Below are 27,612 nucleotides of genomic sequence, written 5' to 3'. Positions count from 1 at the left end.
CCATTGGAATTGTACCACCTAGTGTTTCACGTTAAAAACAAAAATATCCCACTTATTTTCATGTGTATTCAATTGAAGATTACCTCTTCTCCGCAAGTAGTCATCATTAAGAGTTTGAGGGTGAACTAGAATAGTCAACTTTTTGGTCCAATCTGAAGTCCGAACTCCGGTGGAGAATATCGCGACCTTTTCTTGAAAGTAAAGCTTCCAAAAATTTCAAAACTGAAATAGGTATCAAAAGATAAATATCTAAACAAGAAGATTCCAAATATATCGATTTCTAGTTGTTTGATCACAATTCAGATTTCGATATTATGCAAAGCCATGCTGTTTTACTACAGTCATATGTCGTATCTTTTTCTGTTGCAAATGTAACCTGAACTGATATAGAAGATAACTACTGCTGATCGATGGATTTTCTTTATGCTGTGTGAAACAGATCTATCTCTAACGGAGCGCTTGTAGAATACAAGAATTAGAGTTCGTGTAATACATATTAATAAGTAAAATAAGGAGATCGGTAAAGGAAATTAAATTCATAATTCAATAATTTCGTTATTCCATTGAACTTCCATCATTTCATAATTCATTATTTTACAGAATCATTTAGTCATATATATATGCATATGTGTGTTCGTATATAATATGTCGCATCAATAAATCATAGTGTAAGTACATACATGTTCATCAAAGCCTTCGATTTACTAATAATCAATTTCAAAGTTGTTGTTACTCTTCTCTGTAAATTCCATTGCTGCATGTTATATATATTTTATGGTTTATACAGATAACTACGTATCTTGTGTTATTATACGAGGGCTGTCTAAAAAGTATCCGACCTTTGGCCAGAAAAATAGTTGCGAATACCTGACAGATTTGGGACCCTAATCCCCTTCAAAGTAGGCCCCTTGTGCTTCCACACACTTAGCCCACCGATCCTTCCACTGCTGGAAACACCGCTGGAAGTCTTCTTTTGGAATGTTGTTCAGCTCCGTCGTCGTGTTCCGCATTATGTCTTCTCTACTCTCAAAACGGGATCCCTTCAGAGGCGTCTTCAATTTTGGAAACAACCAGAAGTCACAAGGAGCCAGGTCTGGAGAGTAGGGAGGTTGGCGAACGGTTGTAATTCCATGTTTGGCTAAGAACGTGTGGATCAATTGGGATGAATGTGTTGGGGCGTTGTCATGATGGACGTGCCAGTTCTTCGCTGTCCACATGTCTGGTCTTTTGCGCCGGACTGCGTCACGGAGTCGCCTGAGAACATCTTGATAGTACTCCTTTGTCACTGTTTGTCCTTCCGGTGCGTACTCGTGATGCACAATTCCACGGGCATCGAAGAAAACAGTCAGCAACACCTTGATTTTGCTTCGCACCTGCCGCGCTTTCTTCGGCCTTGGAGAATCGGGATGCTTCCATTGAGACGATTGTTGTTTTGTTTCTGGGTCGTACCCGTACACCCATGACTCATCTCCAGTTATCACGGAATTCAGATACCCAGGATCAGTGTTGGTGGTGTCCAGAAGGTCCTGTGCAACGTCAAAACGGGTGTCTTTTTGTTCCTGAGACAACAACTTGGGTACACATTTAGCAGCCACTCGTTTCATGTTCAAATCGTCACGCAAAATTGCATGTGCAGAATCTTTACTCACTCCAACATCTTCTGCAATCTCCCGCACTGTCAAACTGCGATCTGCCATCACCAAATTTCGCACCCGCTCAACAACAGCTGCATTCCGAGCAGTTTGGGGCCTGCAGCTACGCTGCTCACTCTCGACTGATGTGCGGCCATCTTTGAATCGGTTGAACCATTGTTTAATTTGTGTTACACCCATCGCATCTTCTCCAAACACCTGCTGAATCTTACGAATTGTTTGGCTTTGAGAATCACCCAGCCTTTGACAGAATTTGATGCAGTATCTTTGCTCAATTCGTTCAGTCATCTTGCGAGAAACACTAAATCCGACGAACACTACCAACAACACCTCACTTCGCGACCACCAGCTCACGACTGGCACACGCGAACGCGGTGAAAAAATTCAAGCGTACGCATTAAGGTTCCTCCTTCCACCGTGCACGGTGGCGCCGCCTGAGAATCACTACTTTGCGTGGATAAAATTAAGGTCGGATACTTTTTAGACAGGCCTCGTATGTCGTTATATTCACTCAGCAAATATTTATTATATTTCAACTTTTATCTCGTAGGAAGATTTCGACATTCACTTATTTTGAATTATGTTAAGGAGCTGTATATTCGGATCAGTTAGACCTACTTAGCAACACATCATTTTGGTTTTAATATACAATGAAAATTAACTTAAAATGGTCACACGATAATCTTAGAATTAACTTGGCTTTTAGCCACGGTGTTATTGTATTTTTGAGCTTCACACAACGTGAAAACTTATTTTCTTTCATGAATAGCCGATTTTGTAAATTCGTGTTTCTCGCCGATCAATTAACACTCTATCAGAGTACAAAGATTTTGTTTGAATCTATTTTTTTAATGCGAAACAAGACTAGATATTCATATAACAAGTGACAATGTAGAAAACGTTACTCCCAGGGCTGTATTTTGTTGTATTGTAGCTATCAAAACAGTGTTGAGATTTATAATTTAAAAACAAATGTATTCAGTGATTTAAATTTGAATTCCTAAAATATTAATATCAATTAAAGAAATGAAAATTAAACATCAAACTTAATATCGAGAGATACAAAGGTGCATGAATCTTAAGATGAACAAATAACAGTACGTAAATATAAAATTAATGAAATAAAAATAAATCAATGAGAAGCAAAGATACAGAAAATTAAAAACGGATAATTATTTAAGTTAAATGAACACTAGTATTAAGAAACAAACAAAACAATGCAACAGATGCTATGGGTCATGTGGGTCCATTACACCGTTATTGTATGTGAAAAATTATGGAAACTACAGTGTTTTAAAATGCTCTGTGTAATATGTTCTGAAAGTTCATCTATATATAAGCAAGGACCTAAATTAGATTCTCGTGGAACATAATTTCGTCAAATGTTCAAAGAGCTTTTTAGACTGAATTGCAATTAAATATTGTTAAATTTTCTTATTTAAAGAGGTGCATTTCATATTCGTGTGAGATATGTACAGAAAGAATCTCTGACTTTTTCAAATAAATGTGTTCAAATCAAAACTAATGTAATTTTAAATATATGAGACTGACTTGTTAGCATGTTCTGCATTGAAAGTATTAGTGTGGTTTAATAACTGGAAAGCTAAATATTTGTAAAAATGAGCGAAGAGAGATGTTTAATAATCATTTATCGTATTTAATATATTGTTTTATATCTTTTATTTTTAATATCACTGTAAACACTTGGAAATTTTTCAGGAGTGAAGATCCGGAAGCCGAAGATGTTGGTCATAAGTGGACTTTAAGTGCATTGTTGAGGCATCTGCGATCAAAGGGTATGGATACTGGACTCTTAATGCAGCGAATTGAAGAAGTAGTTGTTAAGGCTGTTCTTGCAACTGCCCCTCCAATTGTAGCGGCCTGTAAAATGTTCGTACCTCATCCTCACAATTGTTTTGGTGAGTTATTTTCTTTTTTCATTTTACTTTATGCACGTGGTCTAGAAAACTAGATACAATTTAGGTGAAAGCCAATGTATTAACCACCTATCACACAACTAAAATCCGTCTGACTAACTACATCCCATCGTGGGTTTATAGCACCAGCGCCAGGAGTTTAATTTAATTGAAAATCGAACTCAAGGAAAGTGAATTATATATTTAATGGAAACAACAAACAATCATTATTTTATTTAGGTACATATTTAGTTTAACATTTCGTGTTTATGCACTGTAGCTGGTTTAGTGGACATAGTGGGTATGTTTTCTTGCATACCTATTAATTTAACCATTACGTGCTAACAAAGTTGGCTCAGAAACTACAAATTTAATGACCTAGAAATTTACAAGGTAAAAAATAATCTAGAGCTTTGTTTGCAAAATAGTTACTTAAAATTTCAAGATATTTGTTATTGGGAAATGGATGGTTTAGCCATGAAAAGTTGTCTATGTCCTGTATTGGCAGAGCAGCATAAAAATGTTAAATATTATTGCTATGCAGACAATTTGCTTATAGTGTACAAGAATGAGGGCCATCTTCATTTTCTCTCAAAAAAGTTAGAATATACTGATTACAAAATAAAATTTACGTACGAATTGGAAGAAAGAAAGAAAGAAAAAAACATAGTCAACTTTTGGATTTACTTTATACAGATGATTTAGTAAGTTCCAATCAAAGGTTTATAGACGATCTTCTTCGAGTGATTAGTTCGTTCACAATACATCTGAATACTCATGGCAGGTTAAAGCTAACATATGGATAAACATGTACATTGGAGTACATAGATTAGTGATTTTTCAATGTATAATATAAAGGATATTGATAGTGTGGTTAATGCACTAACATTAATCTTAATTGTTGGGTATATTAAGATAATAGGGTTAGCGTACAGTTTTACTGGGAAATACGAGTGACTGCAAATACTGATTAGATTTTGATAATCTTCAAAAAATATCATTGTTGATACAAAAAGAGTACGAAAATTTTATTGTGGAAAAGGTCCTAAACTTGTGTTTATCCCTGAGGAGTACCACCTTAGGGTAGCACTCAAAATAGTGAAAGAAAAATTGACTGAGGAACATTAGTAGATAAGAAAAAAGGTGTTTATTGGGGTAAATCTTTCAGTGTGGATTTTCACAAGGTACACTCATATCCATAATGATTGTCGCATGTCTATAGACATGTTGTTGTAGGAATATAATTTGATAACGATTTCGTCCGATATTTCTTATAATGTTGGTATATGTATAATCGACAAAGACATGTATGTGGTAGATTTCATATTAGAAAAGCAGTAAATAAGAACAATATAACGTAAAAAATTTTCTTCTTGTCTATTTAGCAACATTTTGTTTTACTCAGTTTAATTTTCGTATTTATATTTCTTTTCCTATGAAATTTACCACAAATATACACTTCCCGATTATACACATAGTAACAGTAACAGTATTAAAAGTACCTTGCAAAATCATGATCAAATTATATTACTACAACAAGACAGTTATAGATATGCGTCAGACATTTTGTATATGACTGTACATACCTCAAGTTTTTGTGCTTTCTTTTCTATGATTGATTAAAGAACAGAAGGGTAATTCAGAAACAGGTAAAATCTACTTTTTTCACATCTGTATACGTGTAAATCCTTAGTGTTACTAGTATATTTTTTGTTCTCTTATATACTTAATTTATTTCCCCAGAACTGTATGGGTTCGATATTCTAATTGATTCAACGTTGAAGCCTTGGTTATTGGAAGTGAACTTGTCGCCGTCCTTAGGCTGTGATTCTCCGCTAGATGTCCGTGTCAAATCAGCTATGTTGGCAGATCTCCTTACACTGATAGGGATTCCTGCTGTTGATCCGATGGTTCGAAGAGCTCAAGAGGCACACCGGACACAAGGACATGACTCCTTGAAGAAACTTAATGTTAGTACTAGTGCATATATTTTCAGAAGCTTTTTCCGTGTTTGTTACTTGTACAATTATTTGAAACTACAGGATTTATAGTCATTAAAAAATTACGGAAAGTCGAAACATCAAATTTTGTGACACTGCAATTGTCTCCTATGCTTCGTTAAGAACTGGTTAATTTTCGATCAGTCCGTTAGCCCTACTTCTTTACTAAATTCGGATTTAAAAAATGGTAAGCATGAAAGAAGAATTTGGTAAAGGATCATATTACTCCTGTTCAGAAGGATTCATGAAACAATAACTAAAAAGGCTTCTCCGTATTATATGAAAGGAAAATGTCTCCCAATCTAGTTTCATGTAAGCACTCGTATTTATTATTATTTTTAAATCCTCTTTTACCGTTTTTGGTTCTGGTAACGGTTTTTTTTCTTCGTTTATTCTAATATCAATATGAGAAATAAAAAAAATTAGGTCTGACTTCTGACGAATTTTGAAAGGCAATAAGATTAATGTATTAAATTTTAGGTTAAAACTGAAATTTGTTCGTTAAATTTAACAAATTAGGAATTTGGACAATTATGGAAGTAATAAAAAGAATCCAATCTGTCTCGAATGTTGGAAGAGAGAGAAGGTTGAAACTATTAGGAATATGTTTGTATTATTCCTCCCTTAACATGAAACTTATTTAGTTGGTAAATTCTTATTGATGTAAATGTTCACTTAGAAATAATATAATTTTATCATTCTGTTCTACATCATGATTAAAATAGTTGTATGTGTATAACTTGAGCTTTTGCTGAAATGTAAATTTACTCTAATATGTAGAGGGTGAACATAATTTTGTATATGGTGATATTTCAAAAACTGCAGTAAGGAACCGGCAACATAACCTGAACATAAAATTGAATATAAACACATTACTTTTCTTACCTTTCCTTACAAGAATTTTATCTCTGTTCTCCATGGCATGGTCCGCCAATGCACCATCCAAATCGATACGTGCCTGGAGACGAAGAGTAACGTTGTCATAAGCAGTTCAACAGACCCGTACTGGTATCCTGTTTAACTCTTCTGTCATAGCTTCCCATAGTTCGGCCAAATTGCGTATGTAATGTTGATACACTTTGTACTTTAAAACAACCCATAAGAAAAAAGTCAAAAAAAAAAAAAAAATCGGTCAGTTGGTGGTAAATCGGGAGATCGAATTGGCCACTCCACAGACCCACTTCGACCGATCCAGCGGTTCAGAAACGTTTCGTTCAGCCACTCTCGTACTGGTATAGCATTAGTGTGACGGTGCTTCATCCAGTGACCATTACTCCCACTTCCAGGCTACACGGTATTGCCATATCGAAACTTTTTGTTCAGAATTACAAATACTACAGTCAGTCCAGAATTATAAACAGTACATACATGGTTATGGACCACTCTGTACTATTAATTCTTTACTGTTGGTTTAAATAATGTTGAAGAAAAAATAAAAATAAAACTGATCACCTAATCTAGTTGTCCCGCTTGTAGGGCTGATGCTGTACCGCGGAGTTATGAGTAGTAAAATTCGGACATACTACTTGTTTATAATTAGAAAAATTCACTTCCAAAATGTCATGAGAATATTGCCTAATAAAACGTATTTCGCATATAAATTAAAAATTTCCACTGATGTTAAAGGTAAAAGCATGCGAACAATCTCACTGCATAACGAGTTAAGCCTCTGTGGAGCTCGAAAATGGATACTAGCTGAAATAACCGAAATGTTGGAAATTATTTCAGCTACTGGGAATTTTAAAAGAGAAAAAGTTAGTATAAATTTGATCTTTTCATGAAACTCCTAAATTGGCTCTACAAATTAATCTAAAAAAAATATTTGATTGCTTTATCCCCTTGGAATGAGTAATAAAAAACGAAATCTTTCATTTTTACGTCCCATGATTGTATTCTGTAAGCTAAAGGAGGGTGGTAACACAATCTCTCTCTTTCTCGCACACACACACACACACACACACACATATATATATATATATATATATATATATATATATATATATATATATATATATATATATATATATATATATATATAAACCTGTGCAGCGGACCCGAAGGTATGGATTCGAAACCCTAGGACCACCTACCGTGTCAATTTTGTTTTATGGGCGTAAAATGTGTGTTCTCGCTACTTAAAGTGGCTCAAATTTTTTGCCCATAACAAAAAACTGACACGGACGATCTTCCTGCGGTTACGAAATTTGGATCCTTTGTAACAAAATACATCGAATCCTTACCATGGGGTCCATGCACAGAACTTACATTTTTTGTGTGTGGCTGTGTAATTAATTAAAATGAATGGTTTAAAATGAAAAAGAATGCTGAAAATACAATGTGAGGAAATAACGAGAAAACCTCGATAAAACCCACCGACACGGTGTTGTCCACCACAGACTCACACGAACTGGAATCAAATCCCTCGTACCAGAGGTGAGCGCTCTACCAATGAGCTACTGTGCTTCGCAGGAATAAATAGTAAACACATGAAACTGACAGTTCCTCATGCAGCCTAACACCCTAAGAAATTCCTACTCAGCAAGCGGAAACCATGTTTCGATTCCCCGCCAGCGAGAGATTGGTACTTTTTTCAACGTTGTTCTGTACATACTGGAATTGGCGATAAGATTAGTTTACCAGCATTTTAAAATGTTGATCAAGTTGATTTTGAATTTCTGTACTCTCTGCGAATATCATACTCAGAGCTTCCAACCCTATATTATTTTTATAATGAATAAATAAGTTTTATAATGAATCGAGGGTCAAACATGACGTATTTACACCATCATTTGTTTCTTAACAGTTTCAAACAGTTGCACTACATATGGAACTTACCATGGTAACGTTTTGCGCTGACCTATAGATATTATATGAAAGAGAGAGATGCAGTTTTTGGTTAAATTTCAGAAAGAAACCGTATCTGCTTCAAAATAAAGTGAAACGTACATCGGCCTATGCTTTCTTTACCTATCAGATGCATTGTTTGGAACTGAAACTGTAACATTTGAAACTCTGCATTTTCGCTAACAGCGGAAGTGACGAAATTACTTGATTCGTCGTACAGTAAAATAAGATTATTTACCATAAATTTATATATATATATATATATATATATATATATATATATATATATATATATATAATATCTGTTTTTTGACAATGGCTTTATTTATTTATTTATTGTTAACAGTGTCGACGTGTGCAGTCTGCTGACACTCTTCTCCGAAGGACCCAGAATGTGGCTCGCCTAACTGCCAGCTCATTGAATTTAACTCCAGAGGAATCTCGTATCATCCGTGCTGCAAGAGCAGAATTTGATCGGCGGGGTGGTTTCGTACGAATTTTTCCGTCATTTGAAAGCTGGCGCCGATACAGTTGCTTTCTTGATCCGAACACTGGAGTTGCAAGCACAAATAACACACCTATTAATATCACTGGTCCAGGTGTTCACAATTATAACCTTATGCTCCACCAGCAGCTGTTTCCAGATTTAGTAGGCGAAACTATTAACGGTCGAAGATGTATTCCAGAGCATCAAATACCGAAGTCTGATCGCTTTAGCTGTTACGAAAGAGCTTTACTTCGTGGTCATCGAGCTAGTCTGTCGGACATGCTACATATAAGAAATAGTAAGTAATAATAATAATAATAAGTTTCATGTAATAGGTTCACCTGTTTTTTTTTTCTTTTTCTTTTTAATATATAGACGTTTACAAATGTAAAAAATATATGTTAAATTTTGAGCAGTGATTCTTTACAGCAAACTGGTCAGAAATGTTCCAAAAATGAAGAAAAAATAACTGGAGATGTGGGAGATTTTGTTGTTAAAAGTTTCAACGAGCTAAGACTTTCTAAACAAATAAACTGTGAATCGTGAAACATGAAAATTATCAGAATGATGATCAATACATGATGGACAGTATCAAGTAGTGATACAATAACATTTGCTGTTTGTGCGGAAGGTTCGACTTTGCTACCATCCATCTAACAGTGCCAAGTTTTTGCAACTTTTGTTCTCAATCCTACTAGACGTATTGCTGAAGATACTGTGGCCGATTTATTTCTGAAACTACTTGCCCTCATTATTAATGTTTCCTCTGCAAAATAGTCTCATTGTTGAATATGGAAGTTCTATAATAAACAGGAGTGCGATTTTCACGAGTGAAGCTTCATAATTACCGATGTATGAAATACCAAGGGAGAGAATCCCTAATTATAAAAGTCAGTGATAACAATCTCTAAAATGGAGCGCCAAAATTACAATGATCAATAATGAAGCCTCGAAGTACAACTGTATCCGTTCAATCCATTCGCATTTCAAACGTCCTTTGCACTTGATTTATGAAAGGAAGAATGAAAATCCCAGAATCATTTCGTGAATTGCTTCCTCGGCGTTGTTCAACAGCACTTTGCCATGAACAAATACTGTAAATATGTGTCTCGTTTACGTTTCATTGAATGCTGTTAATGCATACGTTCCTTTGTATAAATGGCGCGTAGAATTTTTTCACGCTTGTAGCTTATAAACTTCATTTATTGGAAGTTTTTTTTTTGCTCAGTTTCGTGTAAGGGAATTAGTCTTAAATTTTCTATACTCGATCTGTGTTTATATTGCAGTCTTGGTTATTATAAGACTATTCGATATCTTTTGCTGTACTTATAAGTGGTATTTTAGTTACTGAGTCTGGAAGTCGATAAAATAAAATTGTAAACTTTGCATACTGGTGTCAATTTTATACATTGGTGACCTATTTAATTTATATACTAATGCTGTAGAGCAATGAGATTAATCTGTTTTTTCGGAGTTCTTCGATCGAGAGTAAATCAGCCTTTATATATATATATATATATATATATATATATATATATATATATATATATATATATATATAGGGTGTCTCAAAAGTCCCCTGACATAGGGTAACTGTTATTATCAGAGTTACAACAAAATTTAAGAGGGGAAAACGGTCTTCAAATATGATGTTTTCAATCTAAAGTGAAGGAATGGTTTAAATCGAACAAGCCGTTTGGGCTGTACATTCTTTGTGTGCCTAATGTTAAATGAAAATGCAACGTTCCCATTTACGTGGATCCACAACATACAGTAAATAGGGGCATGTTTGAAATGGGCGTTGGCCATGACACGTTAGTATAAAAGACAGTAACTTCATTCACTTATGTTGTGGGTCCAGGTAAATGCCAACGTTGCATTTTCATTTAACATTGGGCGTATGAAGAGTGTACAGCCCAAACGGCTCGTCCGATTTAAAAAATTCCTTCACTTTAGATTGAAAACATCATATTTGGAGATGGTTTCCCCTCTTACATTTTATTGTAACTCTGATAACAGAGTTACTCTATATCAGGGGACTTTTGAGACACCCTGTATATAGAAGTAAATATTTATAAATCCTATATTGAAGGGAAAAGTAATTTTTAAAATCGTGGTAGTTGTGAAGGCATTTTCTGAAATATCAGTAATATTTTATTTTTTTTTCATTATTTTTTATTTGATTTATTTATGTATTTTCCCCTAAATTTTTGAAATTTCCGCAATTGTTATGGAATATATTTATTTTCTTGCAAGTGATTAAAAAGTGTACGCTCTAAATATTGTTTTTAAACTTTCACGGCGGTTTTTATCAAATATATTGATTTAAATAATACAAATCGAAGATGTTCCTTTCAAAAGTGATATCAAAACACAAATTCCTGTATTATATTCATTCGTTAATTATTGTTTACAAATATTTAATTATTATCAAATAACATTGTCACGATCTCGATTGTATTACAGCAATAGTTGGCCTATGACTGTGACAAGTATTAATTTAAAATTTACTTTAATACAATACAAATTAACAATTTTAACTTAGTACGAAGATATAGAGATGATAAAACTACTATGGACAATTTGAAAACGATTATTAATCTTACTGTCATAATACAAAATGTATATTCTACATTATTGATAGAGTTACGTAATATAGGTGGGTAATATTGTTCTGCATCCTTGTACAACCCAGTATAAGAGTAATAGAGAAAGAAATAGTTGGAAAATGGACGTTCTAAATACTCTTGAAACTTTGTCTGCCATTGTTACTAAATACATAAATTTAGTTGAAATGGATGGCATGCGTGTATTCTTAATTGAAAACCTATTATGTATATCAAAACATTTTGCTCGTAGATTTTTTTATTTTTTTTAAAGAAAAGTCAATGTACAGATTTATTTAAGTACAAATTTTAGACGATTTCCATATCCTTTATGAAGATAAAACATTATCCGTATACTTTATTGACAGGCATTATTTTATTTTATTAATTATCTTTGTTTTAAAAATAATTTTTATTATTAACTATAAAGAATTGATAATGTTACTCTTCTAGATTCTCGCCATACTGCACATAGTTTGTGGTCATTCACTGGCTCGATTTCTGATTTTGAGTATGCAAGTGGTTTCTCCACTACTACAGAAAAAGTTCCGTGTCCTTCCTTAAACGAGGATATAATTACATCCTCATCCCATCTTTCTGGTTATCTTCAGCCAGTATATCTTGAGCAACCAAGTTCTTCTTTTGGCATTTGTACAGGCATGTTATCTGTTGATATTTTTACGTATGTATTTTATTTATGGTTAAGTTAAAGCGAATTGAATTAAGATTGTGTCGCGTATCATGTATCCCTTCTGTTGAATCACATATTTAAAGAAAAAAAAGCACTGATTTTCAAAGTTCTAGTTTAGAAATTGATTGGTGAACGAGGGAAAGCCTAAGGAAACCTTAATATTATGGCTGAATAACCGAACGAATAGCTGTATGACATGTTTTGTTTTGTTCTGGCAGTAATACATAAAGATATTTTGTCTAAAAATATTGAACAACTAAGTTTTTTTTTTTTTTTTTTTTTTTTTTTTTTTTGTAAGGAATGCAAAATACCTTGAAAAGTGTAGATTGTTTGTTTTAGAACTAACAGAATGAGTAAAATTTACTTACGCGGTAGTAAAAACCAAGAAGTCTCAGAGTAGGTATTTGAAAATTAAAGTAACTTGAGTAGATAAAGATTTAGCAAATAAAACTTGGCTTTTGACTGAGAATGGTTCGGATTAGGAATGGAAAGAGAGAGAGAGAAAGAGCGAGAGCGAAAGAAAGAAAGAGAGAGAGAAAAAAAAAACAGAAAGCGAAAGATGAAAGGACCGAAAGCGTTATGTGTAGTCAGTAGCCTTCTGCACTAGATCACAAGACGAACTATTCAGTGAAAAGTAAGATTTATTTGTTAGTGTTTTCTGTCCATGTACATAAATCAAGATATTTTATTAGCTATTTTCCACTGTGGACATTGGAATGAGAACCAGTAGGTATACTGCTCTTAAAAGTCGTTATTCAAATAATTATTCGTTACCGAGTAATTGTACAAATAGTTATTCGTTGTCCGAGTAATTGTTTGAATAACTATTAGCTATCCGAGTAAGTATTCGAATAATTATTCTTTGTCCGAGTAATTGTTGTAATAGTTATTCATTATTCGAGTAATTGTTTGAATAACTATTATTCCAAATAGCACTAGTAGTGACAATTTAGAGCAAAATTAAGTTATATATGAATGAAGAAAACAAAAAAAAAGATGGAATAGGTGCAAAGAGAATACAGAAAAATAAAATTTTGATTTCTGTACTTTTGAAAAAGTTAATAAGAAAGGAAAATACTGTACTAACTCTAATTACTTCTATTTATAGCTGATGCATCTGAAGGAGATACAGGAGATGAACTGAAACAAATTCACGAACTTAAAGAAGAAGTAAGAAAATGTCTTGAAAACGGAAGCAAGCTGAGGTGCGTTTCACATTTACTTATTGTAGATCAAAAAGCTGTTCTTCCAATCGTAATGGCACACTTTTTCAATTTGTAAGATTATAGATAAAACTTTTTGTCCTCTTCATATTAAAATTTAAGAAAGATAAATCACTGATAGCGCGGACGTGAGACAATAGAAAAAGAAGCGGAAAAAGTATTAAAGCACAATAATACACTGATCAAGGCTATGTGATAATATGTAACAAAACACACAATCATGTAACAGTTTAGACACAATAACTGTGTCTTCATCAGACTTCCATTCCTTCTGGCTCTTTGGGAGTTGGTCACCTCTTATATACTCTCCGGAGATCAACTTTTGATTAGGCTCCGTCCCTTCATTAAAAAGTAACACTTGTGAGGTGACCAACTCCCAAACAACCAGAAGGAGTGGAAGTCTGATGAAGACACAGTTATTGTGTCTAAACTGGTAGGTGATTGTGTGTGTTGTTACATATTATCACATAGCCTTGCTCATTGTATTATTGTGTTTTAGTACAAAATGGAAACAAGGTCTGATAGAATTGTTATAGGAAAAAGTATATTTAGAAAAGTAGACAAGAAAACAATGAAAACGTATGATTTAACTTACTTGAATATTTCTCAGATGTAGGCAGGTCAATATGAATAGTTAGAATACTGGCTGTTGGTTTCTGTCCTACTGTTTTATTGTAGCGGTTCCCAAACTTTTGTGGGGGCCGCGGTGGCTCAGTGGTAGAGCATTCACCTCTGGTGCTTGGTGTCCCGGGTTCGATCCCAGGCCCCGCCAAGTGACTTTGTGGTGGACAAACACCGTGTGCGTGGGTTTTCTCGGGGTTCTCCCGTTTCCTCCCACTTTCTTCATTCCACCATTTTCATTCATTACTCATCATCACCGTCTCCTTTAGTCTAACCGACATAATCGTGGGACGTAAAACTTAAAGATTTCATTTCATTTTTTCCCAAACTTTTGTTTTTAAATTCATAGAACTTTTCAGGAGAAAAATGCGTCGCTGAGCGCTAAAATTCAGATCTTGCCTAATTTATAGTATTAATTATAAAGGTAACCAAGAAAGCTCTGTCGCTTTTTGTGGAGGTCTGTGTTCCATTGGCCGTCACACCGTGAGTTGAATGCAAATAAGAGATAAGGCTAAGGTCATTTGTTGATGTGGGTATATCCAACATACTACCTGGTTGTAGTAGTTCAGTTACACCGTAAACTTCCGTAAGGACAGGGTGAACATGGATCCTCCACAGAGCGTCATAAGGGCGTATATACTTTACGAGTTCAAACTGGGGTCAAACGCCTCTGCAACAGGGCGGAAGATATGCCAGGCCTTTGGTGAAGATTCGTGACTACGCAGACAGAGCATCGGTAGTTTAACAAGTTTAAGGATTGTGACTAAACCCTCGAAGACACACCATGTGCTGGACGACCAACACATGTACAAAATGAAGATCTTCAGGCAGGAACTGAGGCGAACAGTGACCAGATTTGTGAGGAACTGGGACTACAATTCCGTGTGAATGTAGAGACCATTCGGCAGCACCTCCATCAACTTGGGAAGCACTACAAGTTGGGTCGATGGGTCCCACATGATTTGACTCCGGCCCATAAGGCAACGCAAGCAGACAACTGTGTTTCTTTGCTATCTCGTCTGAGGAAAGAGCCATTTCTGGACAGGGTGTTGACATGTGATGACAAGTGTGTCCTGTACGAAGCTCCACGGCGCCGTCATCATTGGCTAGCATCTCATGAACCGGTTCCAAAACATCCGAAACCAGAACTGTACCAGAAGAAGATTCTTCTGTGTGTTTGATGAACTGCTCGCGGCATCGTGCATCGGAAACTGCCACCAGCTGGTCAGAGCATCAATGCAGCTATGTACTATTAGCAGTTGAGGCGTGTTCAAGAATAACTCAAAACTCTGGAGCCAGTACTTCTGAATCGCAAAGGGGTCCTCCTGTTACAGGACAACGCTAAGCCCCACGTGGTTAGGATGACCCGAGATACCATTCTCCGCCTTGGATGAAAAACACTATTGCATCCTCCGTACTCTCCGGACATTGCACCGTCCAATTATCACCTGTTCCATTCCTTGGACAATCACCTTAGAGGGCGCCAGTTCAAATCCCTAGAAGAGGTGCAAAATGCACTTGGTACCTTCTTCGCTTCCCGGCCCACCAAGTTCTACCGCGATGGAATGCATGGCCTTCCAGAACGTTGGCAGAAGATCGTCGATTCTGATGGGGACTATTTTTGATCTCCCAGGTACGTCTTAGGTGACATATCGATGTTCGAAGGTTGTGGGTGAAAAAGCGATAGAACTTTCTTGGTTACCTTTATAATTTATTTACATGTTTATTTCATGGAAGTCTCTACACTTAGCTACTAAATAGAAGTTGGAAGATATCCAAACAGTTTGTATTGTACAAAATTAGAATTTTGAAATACCTTGGCAATTTTATTTCATTAATTAATTAAAAAAGAAACGTGTTTGCTTATATTTTTTTTTAAATAATAACGTCATCAAGGGAATGATATCAATATTTGGCTGTTCTGTAGTTATATTTGTGATTTTTTAAAAATAAAATATTGTAGATATTGTTAGCCTACTAATACGAGCAAATAGCAGTACTAATATCGGTTTGCTGATAACAGCGTTCATCTGTGATACGAGAGACTCCCACTTTAATTCCAGGCGATATGAGTTGATAGTTTTCAACTCTATGACTGAGAATTTTCGCAGTTCTCTCGTTTATCGTATTGATTTAATTTAAGGTATTTAATTTATTTGCATTTATCATCCGTCATCTGTGCTGTACAGAACCTAATAGCAGAGCATTTAAGTAGGTCTCATTTAGTTAAAAAAACCTAACTATGAATGTATAAATCTACGAATCAGTCGTTGGTTATTTGAATAGGTATGTACTGTGAAACCTGCCTATATTGGCGACCGTCGCCTCCATTGAAAAGTGTCCAATTATAGCAAGAAAGTACATTTTGAAGTTAAACTGTTACAGATTATAACATAAATATTTCTAATGCAGCAGCTAATTGTTGTTTACATATTGGTTTTTATCTTGTAAGTAATTTGTATTAAAAATTATTTCTGCAGTAGAAATCATTAAATATGGTAAAAAATATGGTTAGCATACGCGTAGAAGTCAGGGAATTTTAAATACGGATGTTTATTCTTAAAACCCATTTCTTTTGGGCTGATGTGGTTATTTCGTAGGGAATCTTTTATAAAATAAATTAGTGGATTTTGCAGAACTATTCTGCTTATACATACACTATATATATACATGTGAATGCGTAGTAGTTGACGAGGAGCTCCCTGGTAGGGAAAACATGGTTGCTTTTTTTTTTACATTATATAAGGCCTAGAAATTTCTAAATCGTAGCCTGGAAGTCCTACAAAAGTCAGGGAAATCTTGCTCGCCAAATAAGTGGAAATCTGAAACTACAAAGTAACAAAGTTAACAAAAGAACTGAAATTATTTTACTGTGTTCATAATTCACTCCCACCGAATATAAAACAAAATGCTACTTTACTGGATTTAGTCGATTAAGTTGTATACCTCTATAGCGCTATAGTTCTGTAGCTATGAAGTGTATACCCAGATAAGGATTTGAGAACAACAACACTTGTTGTATCCAAGTAAATAATAATAATAATTATAATAATAATAATAATAATAATAATAATAATAATAATAATAATAATAATAATAATTATAATTATAATAATAATAATAAATCTTGCCAGTGAATCCCCCGATTCTGTAAAATCCAGAGCTTCAACTTATATATAACACGAAACTTTTGAATGGAGTGTGTTCAAGTTAATGTATTACTTACACAACTATCCATTGCTGTTAGAATATACAGCACTATCTGGATTGAAATAAAACGGAAACTGGAACTTGGATCACTTACATTATTTGAGACGGCTGCTACACTGTACGGTGCAGCTTGTAAACCTTTTCCTTCCATCGGAATGTACGTTAATATTGTCACTGCTTCTCCGATTAATAGGTTAGGTACTAAATGAGTACTTATCCATCGGATTCAGTCCACAAACTAAGTCATAGTTATGACTATATTCTACTTTGTAATACAGTTTTCTTTTTCATTATATTGCAAAATGTAATATCTGAGAGCATGAACATTAATAGGCTGTATGTTAAATTTTCTTTGGAAAAAAATCTTTATCGATAACATATGACATTCAATTTATTGTGCTATAAGTGTGAAATGATAATATTTTATGCATAATCAGTGTTGTAACAAGTTTTTAATTGTAATTATCAAACTTTTTCAAAATTTTCAGTCAATATCAAGCAAGAAGAGCATTTGGTATGTATCTGGCATGCGTTCTTCGTCGATTGTCAGGCCCTGGTCGAAATCGGGCAACAGAGGAAGGTCATGGAGAACTTATATTAAGATTTCTGCAGCGAGCATCTTACAACCTCCGAACTCCTTATTTTGTGAAGGTATGTGAAACTGGATAATTTGTGTAGAGCATGTGATGGGATATACAGGGTGTAAATGAACTATACCGACAAACAGAGGTGATTCCTCACATTAAAATAAGAGAAAAAGTTCATATGGACCCGTGGCGAAAAGTGCATAGTTTCAGAGTTAAGGCTATCCAAAATCGCGAAAAAGCAAAATTTCAAAAGGCCCTATTTCGAATTCCAAAAACTTCGGATGGGGATCCTTATCAGCGTAAACGAAACCACGCATACACAATCCAAAAGTGCATATTTCATCAATTTTCAATAAGTGTACAGGGTATCCCTACAGAATGATTCAGATATACTCTCAGAGTATTCAGATATACTCTCAATAGAATTTTCAGATATACCCTGATTTCAAGAAGGGCCCAAACTAGGCATGACAACAATGGGCATCCAATGCTTCGGAGGGGAGTCGGAAGTGTTAAGAACCGGCAGCTCCGTGTTTTTTTGTGTTCGGAATACAGTGTGAAGCGATGTATTTCGTCATGGTATAATTCACGTTCTCTCCATTGATAAGCGTGAAAGAAAACATTTCAGCATGCGTTTTCCCGAATACGAGAGACCGTGCTGCTGATGATCCTTAACACTTCCGACATCCCGCCTAAGGATTCCGTGTTCATTGATGTCAAGACATATTGTTTGCTTACGTTGGACAAATCATAAAATCAGAGCATATCTCAAAATTCAGTTGATGGCATGTTTGGGAATTTCACGCTGCAGGACATACTCTGTACACCCATTGAACATTAATGAAATATGCATTTTTGGATTGCGCATGCGTGACTTCCTTTACGCTGATAAGGACCACCATCCAAAGTTTCTGGAATTCGTAATAGGGCCTATTGATATTTAGCTTTCTTAGCACCCTAGCTCTAAAACTATGCAGTTTTCGTCATAGGTTCATATGAACTTTTTCAATTAATTTTCATGCGAGGAATCACCTCTTACTGTTTGTCGATATAGTTCATTAACATCCTGTATATGAAAATGAGATAGGTTATATTGGCACGAAGGAATTCCAGAGAGGAAATAGAAAATTAATTACCCGGAAATAGTGGAAACAGAATCACGCACACTTAAAAGAATACACCACAAATACTTTCATTCAATCACTTTGTTTGGGAAGGGAAGTGATTGGAAGAAAGCTAAAGAAAGATCAACGAGCGGAGAAAATCTGTAAAGTGTCCATTTGATAGCCATGTTACATGTTGGTGGTAAATGGAGTGTTACGTGACGTTACCACCAGGCTGAAGTAAATGGAGTTTAGTGCCTGAAGGTGAAGCTAATGGCACAACAAGTCACTAAGAGGCAAGAGAGGGAAGGGATAATAAAGAAATGAAAATTCCTAATAATAAAAGTCAAACGTCTGTCTGTGCGTCACACTAATATATATGTTGCTACCTACGCTATCGCTTGTCTACCTGACACTAATAGATATCAATGATTTAAATCAACACAATGTTATGCATAACGAAACCCTTGAGTAATTGCATAAATGTAGTGTGGAGGTTTGGATGGTTGGTAAGCAAACTTAAAAAAAAATATACGAGGGTTGGGGCAAAAGTCATGGCAACCATTTTTTTTCTTGCAGATATGTGAGCGGATCACAAACTTCTATGTGTCGTGTGGAAGTTCTGCAGGCATAGTGTGTATGCAGAACAACAGATAGCTCTGTGATAGCTGGTAGTAGCACAGCGAGGCCTGTGAAATCAGTCAGTTGGTGAGTGTCGTGCGAGATGGAAGTAACCCGTGTTGAGCATCGCGCTTACATCAAAATAGCCGTTCTCCGAGGATGAAATGCGATGGAATGTCACAGTGAATTAGTGGAATCGCTTGGTAATAATGCCCTACCATACCGGACAGTAGCACAGTGGGTAGGAAAGTTTCAGCAAGGACATGTGTCAATCAGTGATGAGCAACGTTCGGGACGACCTGCCAGTGTGCGGACCGACATGGCACGTGTCGTCATCCACCCACCGCACTCTCCTGACATATCGTCCCGTGACTTTGATCTCATTCGAAAGATTAAGGAACCACTATGTGGTAGGCGGTTTACAACACGCAAGGACATTGCTAATGCTGTGCGCGAAGAGGTGACCCGATTCACACATGGTATGGCAATGCTGAGGCGGATGGTATTCAACGCCTCCCACATCGTTGGCAGCGCGTGGTGCAAGTAGCAGGGGACTACTTTGAGGGTCTCTATGCTCAGGTTTGTCATGACAACTGTATGCGTACTGTGATGTCATTCTTTTGCACCGTGAAGGCCATATAGCCCTGTATACTACCGTAATAAATTAGTGTGTTACGATATTTCAGTGGTATTCATTGTCCACACATGTAGGTAACACCTTGTCCTTTCGTATGTATATGTCAGATTTTCCAACCGGACTGGTATCTTCAAGAAAAAAAATAGTTGCCATGACTTTTGCCCCAACCCTCGTATTAAATGTACACAATTAGAACTTTTAATTAACCATGATTTTAATCTATAGCGTACAGAGGGCCGAACGGTTGGAGGGAACAACTAGTAAAATAAAGTTGAAATAAATGAGTAGGCAGAGATAAAAATCATGAGAAACGAAGTTGAGTGGAGGAACTGAGTAAAATATTTTTTATTATTCTTTTTTAATTTCTTAACTAATAGTCACTTTTTATCCCGACTTTTTCCTCTCTATCAAATGAATTATTTTAGCGGAGAAACTTATAAATACCATAGTATGTGAGATTAGATTTCATTATTTTTTGGTAATTAATTTATTATATATAGATATAACATGTTATTGGACATTTACATTTATCCGTTACTATGAATGTACTATTGTTGTTGAACAATAAGAATGTTACCATAAAGCTGGAAATGCGATATTACCGGAATGACCGTTTCTTCTCATTTTATCATCAATTATTAGTGCTTTATTTTATGACTTTCTTCCAGTTGGAAGTTCTCGTAATCCTTGCACTATCTAATTTTTATCTTTTCCATGAAGTCTCGGTCATGGTGTAAAAAGAGAACATGCAATAGAAACATCAACAAATAAGGGAATAAAATATACCGTGTCTGAGCATTCCTAGAGTATCTTTTCTAAGAGTACTAGAAATGCCTATTGATAACGACGACATGCAGGAGCTTAGGACATCACTTGAAGATACACTTTACAATACAGTACTAGAAAATGTGTTCGAACACTACTCTGTCCTGATGAGTTTCCTTCTGTATACTTCCTACAGGGATAGTATAATATTACTATCTATTGATATATATATATATACTACATTCAAATGTTATTTTCTTTAATAATTATTTAGCATACTTCATATATATGCAATGACATACGTGTGTTTGCTAATTAAGATTAATTAATTGTCCCCTTCTCAATCGATTCTGTAAAAATCATTCGGTTACATACCCATTAACATACATACTTAAGAGTATAACTTAAAATGAATACAAAGTAAAAAGTTAAATAGCTTCTCTTATCGTATATTTATTTACTTCTAAATAAAGAGAGAATATTATTTTCATGATGCATTGAAGCAAATATGCATTCAATTTCGATCGTTTCTAAAGCAAACTAGTAACTCATTCGACCATTCATTTTCAACTCAAGACATAGATCGACTGTTTAACATAGACTGAATCACACATGTTCCTATTGAGAATCGAACCCTGGTATTCCATGACGAAGATGCGTTTGTGAACCATATACCTCGACAAAACTTCAAAATATTTATAAAGCTCCATTAAATCTACCGGGAACCGAATTGACTAATCCCCCGTGAGTGTTGTCCGCCTTAAATATACCCTACATGATTTGACAATTGACTATTTACTGTTGCTTTATGATTTTGAATTCCAGGTGTAACACTTACATATTTGCGAGTGGCTTCGCATGTTTCTTTCACAGCAACGTTTCAGTGGCAAATCAATTGATAATCAAGTTGAAGAATTTTCATTCGTTCTCTAAATGCTTGAAAAAGAAAAGGGAATATAGGGAATATACATCAGATGTTATTAAATTTCGAAAGTTTAGGATAAGTGTTGTTATATATATATATATATATATATATATATATATATATATATATATATATATATATATATATATATATATATATATATATAATATTAGCTTGAATATGAGCGTCGCAAACGAACAGTGATTTGAAATTCTACTCGTCGTTGCTTCTTCTTGTCCTTGAAACAAAATGAGTCATCATTTGTGTATGTGTGAGAAGCGGAACAAATCCATCCTATTTCGCTCGAGATGAATTAGAAATCTTAGACTCCACCCTGTTTCCTCTTCTCTCGCTGTCCTGTCTACTGATTGAAAAGGATTCTTTATTTTCAGTCGCTTAAAATATGTGATTACATTGTACGAGGGGCAGGTTGTGAGGCAGCGATCGCTAGCAAGAGCCAAGCTAGAATATGTGAAAAGAGAATAACATCAATCATCCTAACTTGCACCATGTTGCCAAATCTCTTATAGATATGAATCAGGGTTGCAAACTCCATACTGAAATAAATATTTTTTCTTCGGTCGTTCCTCATTCGTATACAGGAATAAATGTCCAATTTTCTTCTTAATTATTATTCTTCGTATTAATTGGAAAGACATGTAACTTTGTGACTCATTATAAAGCCGCCCCTGGTAAAATGACATAATAAATTCTAAGTTAAGGATTGGGACCAAAGTGTATATGATGTACATAGCTTGAGGGTTTTTTTTATTTATTTAGTTTTTTATACACACAGTTTATGCACTATTTGTGTCGTAGCAAATCATTATTTAAAAACTTCGTTGGATTTGTAAATTCATATAATTCATTATTCTTATATTGTATAAGCAATAAGTTAGCACGTTTTAAAAGTATTATGAAATTTCCCAAGCAAGGCAGAAATGTTGAAATTGCTTTCTTGGACCTTCTGTTATGGAGCAACTTAGAAAATAAAAAGTTCTTTAAAAATGTAACATTCCCAAGGTGTCGACTATGTCTATAAAAATATTCAAAAGAATATTGTTTTTAAAATATATATTTCATTATTGTATGAGTGAAATTTTACTTTCATTTTCAGATTCCAAGTAGAAAATTGGCTGGTAAGGATCGTGTAGCTGTGATAGCAAAACAATTAAATGACTTTATCTACTTGTACAACAGGGAGACAGAGCTCTATTCAGAAGTAATGGAGAGATCAGACGTCATTCCTAGTCCTCTATTTCAGCAGTTTCTCACTGTTGCAAAGTAAGTTGTACAGGGTGCGAAAAAAAAAATCATTGAAATTGTGACGAAATTGATTGTTTCAAATATGATCTTTTGTTTGGCAGTTGAACTGTAACTCAAAGCGTTTTGCGTACAATAATTAGTAATGGAATACCATCCCTACTTTTTGAAAATTATTTTTTTCAGATGATTTCTTCTGAAGTTCGAGCAGTACGCGGGTTTCCTGAAGGTCTCGTCTTCATGGTACAGTCGTTTTCTCTGGAAGTTGAAGTTTGTAATCCATAACAGTATGATATTGTGGCTTGAAACACTTGATTCCGATGAATGTTGAATTGCCAGCGAAATGCACACTGAGTAACGATTCCTGACTTATTGCTTTTGAAAAACGTTTCCACGATGAATGCCCATGTTCTGCTGACCATCGCTTCATGACGACTGAAATGATTTCAACTGGCTACAATGTCACGGGCAATCTCAACAGTCACGTCTGTTCAGTACTGCTCCCAGATATGGAGAAAATATCTAAAAAAAACATAATTTTTAAAAAGATAGGTGCGATATGTTCCATAACTAATTGTGGCAAGCAAAAACGCTTTGAATTATACGTAGTTCAATTGCGAAATGAACGATGAAATTGAATAAATTGTGAAATAATCAGTCTGGGCACAATTTCAATTCGAAAATTGTCAAGTTTTTCTAATGAATCCTTTATAAGGGTTTTTCTTCTTTTTTTCTGTCTTCAGCATAAACAACGATGGAAACATAAACATCTAAGAACATTTGAGACCTTCTAGGTAGTAAGAATGACCTCAACAAAGGGCTGTTTTCTGAAAATGTACTCTGAACGATCAAAATAGTCGTCCATTTAGTTTGAAACTGTATTTTCCAAGAGATAGAGTAAGAACTTCCACGAACTACACATAAAGGCAGAACAACTGCTACCACAGAACAGTTTAGAATGACCATTAAACACCTCAAATGTAATTTTAGAGCGTTCAGATTGCACAAAATATTTGTTGACTTCGCCCTTGCTACCCGGAACGCCTAATTTATTCGTACAATGTATTAAAATTTGTAGTAATATTTAACTTGTATTTCATGCTGTCTTCTTCGAAGGAACTGTTTATCAGTATTAGAAGACGAAAGAGGGATGGAAAATGTGTTTCCCTGTTGTATTCTAAGTTTCCTTCCTTTCTTTATAGAAGCAGAACACACAGCAGTTAACAATAGAGATACACTCATTTCCTTCTTTTGTAATAAGTAATCTTAAAGAATAATCGTAACACATAAAGAATATCGATCATTTTTACTTTTAAAAAGTTAATTAAAATCTATATTAGTGCAGTTATCATGTCTATTTTTGTTTGTTTTTATTTCGTTTACATAGAAACAAGGAATTAAAGAAGGAAACATCTCTTTAATGGATGATATATTGTGTATTTCAGTTGGGAATATAATTAATTAACTTAATATACATAATTTTACAGTGTTTATGGGCATTTGGTGATTGATTAATTGATTTGTGTTTATGTTCTTTGTCAGCAGTGAGGTTATATAAAACGACATCTATAGTTTCAAGGGGATTTCAATCAATGTAGTGAGAGAGTCAAATCGGGGACTCGAATCCGTGACTCTTCCACTGGAAAGCGAACTCTTGTGCACTAGCATATGGAGGTTGTTTTAAAATTTCTATTACAAAAAGTTCCATGCAATTTTAATTACTAAAACAAGTATCCATTTATATACTTCCTTTTCGAGTGACGAGCCTCGCTAACTGGCAAAATAGAAGACTACATATTACAAATATTAGAATTTTAGAAGTTGCATTGAAAATTTAAAGAGAGAATTATTCCTAAGTATTACACAATTCAAAACATCGGATGCGCTGCAGAAAGAGTTTTCTAAAAACATTAAGGATCTGGGGTAATGTGCCCATCAAAAATATTCTAATATGAAAAAAAAAAAAAAAAAAAAAATCCAATATTCTGAGGTAGGCACACCACTTTGACTACTTAAAAATTTTCCTACGCCGCTTTCTTTAAAATCAGTATTTGGGTTACGTAATATTAAAATTAATTTGTCACTTTTCAAGATTCATAACTCAAAAAATAAATAAATAAAAATAAAGTCGATTTACACCTTTCTTCTGAATTCTTAGAATTAATGCAGAAAGTTTTTTTTTTTTTTTTTTTAATCTCTTACAATTTATCAGGTAATTTAAAACTATATTTTTTTTCTATTTTTGTTAGTAGTTAATTTTGCAAATGCCATATTTTTCTAGTATAGATATGGTTCACACATTAATTAGAACAGTTGAACCTAAATTGTGCCACTGCGTTGTGGTTTCAGTTTGCGAAGGCTCAAAGTGTTATGAAAATTTTAATAGAATTCAGGCATATATTCTGATTTGGAGTGTCATGGAAGAATCCTAATATGCTAAAGCTACCAAGAACCGAAAAAGTTAGAGAATTGTTGTGCTAGACATTAGACAATCTTCCCTCATCCAAACAAACAAACAAAAGTATATTGTAATAATGAAATAGTAATTAATATATAAATTAATTTTCTTGTTTCAGTGAAACAGACCTGGAAGAAATTCTGACGTTGCAGACCCGTTTGTATAAATGTGCTCATATCTTTCTGGGAAGATGCGGCCCACCTGCAGGTGGGCTAAAATCGTTAGGGTTGCTGCGGTCACTGCCTGATGTAGGCCCAGGTAACGGAGACTGTGATTGCATTCGTCGAGTGGGACGCTGTAGCAATAAAACTGGAAAAGATTTACAGCAAACATCTCCGAATCAAGAATTATCATCACAAAACTCTTCCACCCACTCCAAGTCTCTTCCGAGGCTAATCAAAGACAAGTCTTTGAGCCTTGACAGTTCGTTTGATGTGGCCAACAGTAAGAAAAGTAATCTAGTAATGAAAAGAACTTCTGCTAACAATGTACAGTCGTCGTCAACGTTACCTCCAGCAATCAAGAGTAATAATAAGAAACAGGTAGTTAAAGTAGGAAGGGCTCTATGATTTTACCTTGAAGATGTGGCCTAAATATTGTTAACTTTCGCCCGGTTCCTCGCCATCTTGGGATTGAGGCATTTTTTTTTTCTGAGTCCTCAATTCCTTCCATGAGTGCCTGGTCTGATCTTTGTGTGACAACGAGAGTTTTATGTTGAGGGAAAATAAAGTAGAATCATGTAATGTGCTTGAAGGAACTACAAAGTCTTTCATTGCTTGATGTTTCAATAGTAACAATAATTGTAAAATGAAAGTATCTGAAAAAAAATTTGTTCACATAATTTGTGTACAAGAAATAAGGTACAATTGTGATACACATCCACGCTGTCTTAATCTATACAGAAAGTGCACGAATAAATTTAAAAAAGACACTGCCTTTCTCTAGTATGCCAATATATCAATACGCTCAATGATCTAATTGTTGATTAAATTAAGAACAATGTAATATTGACTCAGACACGAATATTGTTATGTGTAATTTGTAGAAAGTTATTTGGTAGGTTTTATTGCTCATGCAGTAGTTATAACGAAAATCAGTACTATTTAGAGCAAATGCATTTTAGTGAAACAGTAGTAATATATTCATGACTTAGAAGAGGAGAGTAAAGTAAGTTCCGATAAGTCTTTTTTTATGTGATATAAATTGAAATATTAAAATCTTAGCATCTTTTCTTGTGAATTGGAGAGCGATTGATATTTTTTTCCTGTTGTGCAATCTGTATAATTTTGAATATTCTTAGTCAGACTTGAGATAGTCGGACTTTGGATATGTCTCATTACTTGATCCTTCAGCTTTAAAGCTTTCTAGCTGTTTTGCTTAACATTTCACACTTAACCATTCCTTTCGTTCTAATTATGCGCATGTGAATCTGAACGAATGTGTGCGAGTCGTGTATAATATGCATTTGTGCGAATGTGGGTATATAAATATTCATACAGGGCGTTTTGTAGCAAGGTTTACAGACATATTCTTTACTTCACAATAACACGAAAGTTTATTCTGAAGTTGGCAAAGTTGAAGTTCTGGTGAAATTGAGTAGCAGTTTTGAATCAGATCTCGAAAACTTAAACAGAAGTAAGTGTGCCTATATATATAATGTATTGATGGATGAAGAAGCAGAACGTGAACTGGCCAGTTTAGTCCCTGTAGGAGGAACTAACAGGGTATACCATGAACATACTATCGATATCTCCTCAAAATATTATATATATATATATATATATATATATATATATATATATATAATTTCTTTGGGGAACTAAAATTAATCCCATAAACAAACTTCTGGCATATTCTTCAAATAATTTGACATAATTTTAAAGAGTTGTATTGAAAGTTCTAGGGGATATAATGTATATCTTGCTAAGCAAACTTCGATCAACAAGAAATCCCAAGTAGCCTAGTGATTAGGAAGCTTGCTTTTTGTGCATATGGTCCCGGGT

General features: G+C 34.6%; 1 protein-coding gene across 6 annotated transcripts in view; it reads left to right on the top strand.

Annotated features, from left to right (window-relative positions):
• TTLL5 (Tubulin tyrosine ligase-like 5) overlaps window positions 1–27,374 on the top strand; it is a 462,868-nt gene extending 435,494 nt beyond the window's left edge. For 5 of the 6 annotated variants that reach the window (XM_081730322.1, XM_081730323.1, XM_081730326.1 and 2 more), the window contains 8 exons: window positions 3,372–3,571; window positions 5,312–5,538; window positions 8,759–9,197; window positions 11,959–12,162; window positions 13,305–13,401; window positions 17,739–17,901; window positions 23,006–23,172; window positions 25,728–27,374. In XM_081730322.1, the coding sequence (XP_081586448.1) occupies window positions 3,372–3,571; window positions 5,312–5,538; window positions 8,759–9,197; window positions 11,959–12,162; window positions 13,305–13,401; window positions 17,739–17,901; window positions 23,006–23,172; window positions 25,728–26,178 (1,948 nt within the window). In that variant the 3' untranslated portion in view covers window positions 26,179–27,374. The remainder of the gene's footprint in view (window positions 1–3,371; window positions 3,572–5,311; window positions 5,539–8,758; window positions 9,198–11,958; window positions 12,163–13,304; window positions 13,402–17,738; window positions 17,902–23,005; window positions 23,173–25,727) is intronic. The other variant, XM_081730327.1, reaches the window with a different exon arrangement.
• Window positions 27,375–27,612: the final 238 nt, after the last annotated feature.

This window comes from Thermobia domestica, chromosome 11 (assembly GCF_964235325.1).
Source record: "Thermobia domestica chromosome 11, izTheDome1.hap1.1, whole genome shotgun sequence".
NCBI lineage: Eukaryota > Metazoa > Arthropoda > Insecta > Zygentoma > Lepismatidae > Thermobia > Thermobia domestica.
The sequence above is the reverse complement of the archived record's forward strand: the minus strand, read 5'-3'. Positions and strand labels throughout refer to the sequence as shown.